Source organism: Bison bison, unplaced genomic scaffold, assembly GCF_000754665.1.
Source record: "Bison bison bison isolate TAMUID 2011002044 unplaced genomic scaffold, Bison_UMD1.0 scf7180017864221, whole genome shotgun sequence".
NCBI classification, from domain to species: Eukaryota; Metazoa; Chordata; class Mammalia; order Artiodactyla; family Bovidae; genus Bison; species Bison bison.
The window spans coordinates 1846811-1854523 of NW_011494793.1; the positions used below are offsets into that span (position 1 = coordinate 1846811).

Consider the following 7713-nt stretch of genomic DNA (forward strand, 5'->3'; position numbering starts at 1 on the left):
GACGCTCTTCCGATCTGCTGCCTGGGTAGTACGGAGGAAGGGTGGGGCTGGGAGGAGGTCCCTACCAGAAGATGGGGCTCTGGCCTGGCTCGCGGACCACGTAGTACTCTTTGTCGAGAGGCAGCAGCTTGGCGAGGCCGAAGTCGGCGATCTTGACGTGCGTCTCGCTTTCCACCAGGATGTTCCGGGCTGCCAGGTCGCGGTGCAGGCAGCGGCAGGAGCCCAGGTACTCCATGCCCTACGGGCGGGCGTGGGGTGTGGACCCTCAGGATGACTCCGCAGGGGCCCCAAGTCTGACTTGGAATCCAGCAGCAGCCCCAACCCAGATCCCAGGCCTAACCCTACCGCTGACCCATCTTGCACTCCAGTCCTCACCTTCTTATTGTTTTGGACCTACTAGAAGTGTTAGTTAGCCGCTCAGTCGTGTCCGACTCTTTGCGACCCCATGGACTGTAGCCCACCAGGCTCCTCTTTCCATGGGATTCTCCAGGCAAGAATACTGGAGTGGGTGGCCATGCCCTCCTCCAGGGGATCTTCCCGACCCAGGGATGGAACCCAGGTCTCCTGCACTGCAGGCAGATTCTTTACCGTTTGAGCCACAAGAGAAGTCCCCGACCTTAGCCCTAACTCAACCGCATTTCCAACCTAACCTGGACCCCAAACTTCAACCCTCAGCCTTCCTGGCGAATCCATGCAGACCCCGCCCATCAAGCCAGCTTTGTGGACGCGGCAGGTCCATGGTCGTCCCGCTCTCCTCCGCCCCGCACCTTGCAGATCTGTGAGGCGTAGAGGAGCAGGCGGCCAGCGTCGAGGCGGGCGCGGTGCCGCTGCAGGAAGTCGCGCAGGCAGCCACTGGGCAGATACTCCATGACCAACCGCAGGCTCTGGCGGCCTAGGGGTGGTGGGGGGAGGCAGGGAGGAGTCACCACAGGGCCTAACTTCCTCTCCTTCCCTTTCCCATTCTTCTTCCCCGATCAGAGTGGGACCTTGTGTCCCCTCTGGGCCTCAATATTTCTTTCTATAAAATGGGAACGGCCACAGTGACACGTATCGCTAATCTATTTGAGTACTTTCTATAATATACATTAATTCTTTTTAACTTCATAACGACCCGTTTTTTTCAGGTGGGAAAGCTGACGATGAGAAGGTAGTCTTAGGCTTCTCCAGTGGCTCCGCAGTAAAGAATCAGCCTGCAATGCAGGAGACTTGCAGGAGATACCGGTTTGATCCCTGAATGGGGAAGATCCCCTGGAGTAGGAAATGGCAACCCACTCGGGCATTCTTGCCTGGAGAGTCCCACGGACAGAGGAGCCTGGTGGGCTACAATCCAGGAGGGAGGTCACAAATGAGTGGGACAGGACTGAGTGACTAAACAACAAGGCAGATCTGGATAAACAAGATCAGTCAGTAGCGCCCCTGCTGCTGGTGTTCTCAGACCACCTACAATGGTCGTGCAGAAGGATGAGGGTGTGTAATTTGAAGAGCGGTTCACCTGGGCCATAGCTGACACCCCGGTACTTGACAATGAAGTCACTGTGGAGGGCTTTGAGGATCTGGATCTCCCGCTGGAAGTCCCTCTGCTGTTCTGGCCCACTATGCTGCAACTGCTTCACGGCCACCAGGGCCCCTGTGTTGTCGCCCAGCGGGTCGTAGCGGCACAGTTCCACGCTGCCAAAGTTGCCCTGGGGGACAATGGGGCTGGTGTTCACATGCATGAGTGCTCCCCCACCCACCCCAGCCTAACCCACCTCACCTTGCCCAGCTGTGAGATGTATTTGAGGTGTCTCTCTTCAAAGATGGTAGGGTCCTGGCAGGCGTAGAGCTGGGTACCATTCCAGAGCCCATCACGGGGCGCCAGGGTGCCAGGTGTGGGGTCTGAGAGGAGCTCATAATCTGGGGGGCACAGGCAGTGAGTGAGGAGTGTATTGGGCCCTGGGCCCCCACTCCTAAGCTAACTTGCTGTGTGACCTCCATCTTATGCTTACCCTCTCTGTGCATTATGGCAGGGCCACTGCAAGCCAAGAGGTACTTTGTAGGGCTGGGAAAAGGTGCCTCTTGGCAAAGGCAGCCCTCTTATGCAGTGCACATGCTGCACACAGACAGAAAGGCATTTCCCAGACTTCACTGCCATGGGGTGACAGGGGAGAGAGATGTACTGGAAGCTCCTTTAGACCTGGCCCATGAAAACCTAGCGTGGGACCCTCGATACTCTCTCTCCTGTTTGCAGAGGATCCAATAGGGGCCTAAGGCCATAGGATGGGTGGAACCACAAAGGGAGAGTTTCTTGCTGACTTGGACACCCTCACTGAATGAGAGCCAAACATTCATTGAATGTGGCTTTGAACTGAGGGGCTTGTTTGTTACAATAGCTGTTGAAGTTCATACTGACTGTTACAGTCATCAACCATTCCAACCTTGCCTGGCATGCAGGGCAGGCTCCACATACAAATCTCACTCTTCTACTGGGTCCAATATGACATCCCAGCCCTGCCCACCCTGCCTGGCTCAAGTGGGCACCTGAAGTGATGAGGCTGTTCAGGTCACGGATGACAGCACGGAAAGAGGGCCTCTGGCCTGGCTCATAGGCCATGCACTGTTGGATCAGCAGGGCCAGCTCCATCCACTTAGGGGCAGGCAACTGCTGCCGTTCCTGGTAAAACTGGAGCTTCTAAAGGCAGGATGAAGGGCTGGTTACCCCCAGTTGAACCCTCAGAGGTACCCCCTAGACCCACCCATCCTCCCCAAGCTGGACTTCATTCTACCCTTCGGTCAAATGAGAGCTCTAGAAGCCAATGCTGGCGCTCTGACCTTGGCAGGCTCCAGGGTGCTGATGGGCACTGTGACACCACTGAACACCTCCCAGACTGTGGCTCCAAAGCCCCACTTGTCAGCTTCCAAGCCAAGTGTTCGGGCCTCCTGGAGACATTCAGGGGCCACCCAGGGGATCCTGTCAGTGAGCACTGGTGCAGGAAGCAAGGATGGGATCAGGGATCCGCTTTCTTGCCCCACTAGGTCCCTCCCTCCTTCACCCCTCAGCACTTACTCTCCAGGCTTAGCACAGTGGGGCTGACACCCGGGTCACTCAGCTTGATGAAAGGCAGGTTCCCATCAGTCCCCTCACGAGCCAAGAGCACCTTCCGGGCTGAGACATTGCCATGAGGGAGACCTTTGTCTTCCTAAGTGGACCAAGCACAGGGAAATGCCGGGGGTGGGGGGGAGATGAATGAATATGCTGGTTGGCGAACTCCTACACATCCTTCAAAGCCCACCTGGTACTGCTCAGACCATACTTCAACATCTTTCCTACACTACTGGCAATATACCTCCTGTGTCCCTCCTCTTCTTAAACAATGCTCCTTCATCCCATGGCTCCTTACTCCCTTCAGGATAAAGTCAAAGGTCCTCAGACTGGCACTCAAGGCCCTTCGAAATCCAACTCTTGGTCACTCTTCCCATGGGCTTCTCTCTCCCACATCTCCACATGGTCTCCCGCCAGGTGAACAGACCTGATACACTCCTGGACAAGCAACACATCTAAGCTGAAGCCTTTGCCCAGGCTTTTCTCTCAGCCTGACATGCCCTCCTTCCTTTTTTTCCTTAATGAACTTCTACTCAGTCTCCAAGGCCCCAACTTTAATGTTCTTTCTTCTGGGGAAGCTGGCCAGTCCCCTCAACTTCCATGAATGGTCAGCTGTCTCCTTCTGCTCTTACACCTCTGAGCCTGTATGTATGCTGTTCCCTCAGTCTCAAATGCCCTCCACTTGCCCTCCACCCTTGCCAAACTCCTATCCATACGACAGAGCCCACTCTCAAAGCCCCGTCCACTCTGTGAATGGAGGATGGAGCAGGCAGAGGAGCACTCACCAGATAGTTGAGGGCATAGGCCAGCTGTTTGATCACCTGTAGCTTCCAGCTGGCTGGCACTAGGTGGCCACACTTGCGTAGATATGTGTCCAGTGCTCCCAGGCGTACAAATTCCTGAACCATGATACCTGATGGAAGTAGGAAGGGGCAGGGTTGGGAGGTAGGACTGTATTGTATTCAACAGGCTCTGCCCCCAACCCCACCTTCAAGGCTCGCTTGAACTCTCAGCTCTGACTTTTCCCTCCCCTATTCCTCCATCCTTACCCTATTCACCTCTCTGCTTCCCTACTTCCCATCTCAGAACCATTTGCCTGTAATGCCTAGAAGGTGTTGCACTCTCTCCATGACTCACTCCCAACCCTTTGCAAGTTCTGTGTTTCTGACTGGAACACCCCTCTTCTCTCACTTCCCTAATGTCTATTTATTCTTGCCTTTCCAGCTTAGAATGTATCCTTACCTACTCAGAATCACTGCTTGACCTCTAAGTGGGTTAGCAGCCTCTGATCACCCACAATGACCTGTGCTGCCCTGCCACACCCAATCATTTATCATCCTGCTCAGCCTGTCATGTTCTATGCTATGCACCCAGCTCCTGGCACATGTTGGGCTCCCAATAAACAGCTGCTGAGCTGAACTGATGGAAACAAGGCTTGGAGAGGGAGCATGGACCTTGCAAAGCTGTAGAGATGGTACACAATAGATCAGAACCCAGGTCTGCCTGACTTGAGATAGTTCTGGGGGCTTAAGTACTGGGGGGAGCCAGGAGCTGCTTATTCAAAGAGTGATGATGGAGGTACATGAGTACAAGATGATAGACCCTGGTGGAATGGAGCCCCAGCCAGGGCAGGCTCTGATTGTGTACTGCTATTGCTGCTGTAGGTGGGCCCAGTGAGGCAGGGCAGAGATGGGGAGTGTCTCTCACTGTCTCCAGCCATGCACACGCCGTGGAGCAATACGAGATGCTGGTATGACACTTGGCTCATCAGGCTCGCTGCTTCCAGGAATGACTGAGGGGGGAGAATGGAGAGAACATGTATGGATTTCTTCCACTCCTGGGTCAGATCAATGAACCCCAAACTTGCTGCTCACAAACTTGCCTCAGGAGACCTGGCCGCCAGCTTCCTTTGGCCTTGGAGTCTACCATTAATGCACACAGCACTCTGTGTCGTGATTTTTTTGATGGAGGCAGGAGGTCCCCACTGTAGTCTACCTTGAGTCACTCACCTTTTGGCTCAAACCTTCCTCTGTGTTGCCCAGCCCCTGAAGATGCCTCCGTCTGCATCGTTCCTCTCTTCTCCTTTGCTCATTCCTCTCTGACCCACTGTTCTCCTTGCTATTCCTTAAACATGCCAGACTTGGCCCTGCCTCAGGACCTTTGCACTGGCTGTTCCCTCTGTCTGGTATACTCTGCCTGTTTGCATCTGAATTCCCCACCCTTCTATATTTCATGGAGACGCTGAGGCTACATTTCTGTTATTTTAAGACCTTGTGTGTATTCTCTTTGTTTTGGTTTTGGGTTTCTTTTCTGTTTTGTTTTTTTTTTTTTGGCTGCACTGCAGCATGCAGGATCTTCCCCAACCAGAGATCGAACCTGCACCTGCTGCTGTGGGAGCATGAAGTTTTAACCACTGGACCACCAGGGAAGTCCGACCCTGTGTGTTTTTAAATTTCTATGAATCCAAAACCCCCTCTCCAGCTAGGCCCTAACCCAGAAGGTTTGGTCCAACCCTGCTCACCTCCATGCAATTCTTGTGCTTGGCATCCATCACTTTGAGCAGTACCTCTGTCTCTCGGGCCTCCCCATCCACAATCTCATGGTGACAGCCCCGATAAATCTTGGTGAAGGACCCGTGACCTAGGTTCTCATGCTGGAGAGTGAGGAGGCAACATGAAAGGCCAGTAACAGGGCTCCCATGGGACCCTGTCCCTTAGCCCTGGCCCAAGCAAGGCACAGGTAATGGATCAATTTTACAGATGATGAAACAGAGACACAAAGAGGTTATATCACACGACTGAGGCTACACAGCAGAGATGGATGCAGACCTGGTCTCTGGATCCCACCTGAAGTATGTTTCCCCCATTTCCTGGGGCCCCTTACCCACTGCAGGCTGTCAGCAGGGATCTTGTGAAACGTCATCTGACTCAGCTGGCACTGGAATTGGGGCTGAACAGGGGATGATGTGGGTGGGTTGCAGCCTCTCCGGACCACAATCAGATTGGACTTTTCTACGGGAAGTGGAAGGAGGAAGAAAACTAGAGGTCAAAGGTGAAAGGTCCTCAAAGGATTGGTCACTCCCTGTCTCAGTGTGGGGACATCCTTGGTGGCTCAGATGATAAAGAATCTGCCTGCAGTGAGGGAGATCTGGGTTTGATCTCTGGGTCAGAAAGATCCCCTGGAGAAGGGAATGGCAACCCATTCCGGTATTCTTGCCTGGAGAGTGGACAGGGGAGCCTGGTGGGCTACAGTCCTCGGAGTCACTAAGAGCCAGACCGAGTCACAAAGAGCCACAAGTGAGTGACAAATGCTAAACTGTCTCAGCGTGGGGTCTTCTGCAGAAGCCAGGACTAAGATGAGGGTTCCAGGGCACACGGCTTATTTGAAAGGAAACTCCAGGAAGTCCCAGTGAGGGGAGGGAGAGTGAGAACAAGATGGAAGGAAACCTGCAAGTGGTACAAATGAGCAGGTGATGCTGTGGGCAGCCTGGTCTCAAGTCCTACTAGGGATTCTGGGAAAATCTGGAGAACTCACACCTCAAAGCTGTCCCATCCCAGGGGTCTGTCTGAGAGCAAAATTCACCCAGAGCAAGAGGCAAGAGATGAACAGAGGCTAAGTGCTAGTAACATCACTCAGATCCAGCTGTGCCTGGATTCAGCCATCCCTGGAAGCAGCCTGTATCCCACAAGCCCTAGATCACCTTTTTTCCCTCCTAGACTACTTTGACCAGCAGTCTTTGTCACTTGCCACTCAAGAGCTGGAACAGATACAGAAAGGCAGGGTCCCAGATTGCCTATTCAGCTTGGGGGAGAAAGCAGGCTCACCTTTAGGTCTGGGGTTGCAGCAGAAGGTGAGGTACAGCTCAACCCCATCCACGTGCAACCCACCATTCCAACAGGCTGCCAGGAGCTCTCGAAGACTGCTGTGGGAACGGCCAAGGCCAGCCAGGGAGAAGGTTCCTGTGGGGTCGCACCGGATGAGGCAGCCCTTATAATCCGGCCCCAGGGGGGTCTGCAAAGAGTGAGTGGTTTCTGAGTGGAAGTGGGAGGCACTCTTCTCCTCAAATCTCCAAGTTTTTGCATATTCTATTCCCTCCACTGGGAATGCCTTTTCCCTCCCCTTCTTCAGGAAGCCATGCTGACTCATATTTCAGTTCTCAGCTCAAATATCATCTCCTCCAGGAAGCCCTCCTTGCCCTCCTGGCCCCTGGAGGTAGACTGACCAGGACACAAACAGTTAGGAGGTAGCTGTCGAAATCCTGGGGACTGCGGCGGAGGACGTAGGAGCCGGGAAGTGAGCCCCCAGTCTTGAGTTTGTTGATGGCAAAATCCAGGCTGTGGGGAAAGGTGGAAGAGAACTGAGAGTCGAAGATGGTAAGAAACAGATGGAGGCAGAGAAACCAAACTAAACCTGAGCTCTAATCTTGGTTTCTCTGAAGCCCTGGGAACCTCACCAGGTAACATTCCCTCACTCCCTCCCATTTGTAAAATGAACCGAAAGCTGGGCTTCTGCCTAGGGGATTAAAGAGGAAACCGCAGGTGAAACTCCACACCTGGGCACCTCGAGCAGCCCCAGGAAATGGCTCTGGGGCCTCAAGGAGCCAACAGGAGGGAAGCGGCTGAAGTGAAACTGCA

At 53.9% G+C, this 7713-nt stretch overlaps 1 protein-coding gene across 4 annotated transcripts in view; it reads right to left on the reverse strand.

Moving 5' to 3' along the window:
• JAK3 (Janus kinase 3) overlaps nucleotides 1–7713 on the reverse strand; it is a 17445-nt gene that overhangs the window by 3277 nt on the left and 6455 nt on the right. For all 4 annotated transcript variants that reach the window (XM_010845649.1, XM_010845650.1, XM_010845647.1 and 1 more), the window contains 13 exons: nucleotides 7302–7413; nucleotides 6904–7090; nucleotides 5963–6090; nucleotides 5601–5732; nucleotides 4787–4871; nucleotides 3865–3992; nucleotides 3044–3176; nucleotides 2809–2960; nucleotides 2518–2668; nucleotides 1754–1893; nucleotides 1493–1682; nucleotides 768–892; nucleotides 66–238 (listed from right to left, as the gene is read on the reverse strand). In XM_010845649.1, coding sequence (XP_010843951.1) covers nucleotides 66–238; nucleotides 768–892; nucleotides 1493–1682; nucleotides 1754–1893; nucleotides 2518–2668; nucleotides 2809–2960; nucleotides 3044–3176; nucleotides 3865–3992; nucleotides 4787–4871; nucleotides 5601–5732; nucleotides 5963–6090; nucleotides 6904–7090; nucleotides 7302–7413 — 1836 coding nt within the window. The remainder of the gene's footprint in view (nucleotides 1–65; nucleotides 239–767; nucleotides 893–1492; nucleotides 1683–1753; nucleotides 1894–2517; nucleotides 2669–2808; nucleotides 2961–3043; nucleotides 3177–3864; nucleotides 3993–4786; nucleotides 4872–5600; nucleotides 5733–5962; nucleotides 6091–6903; nucleotides 7091–7301; nucleotides 7414–7713) is intronic.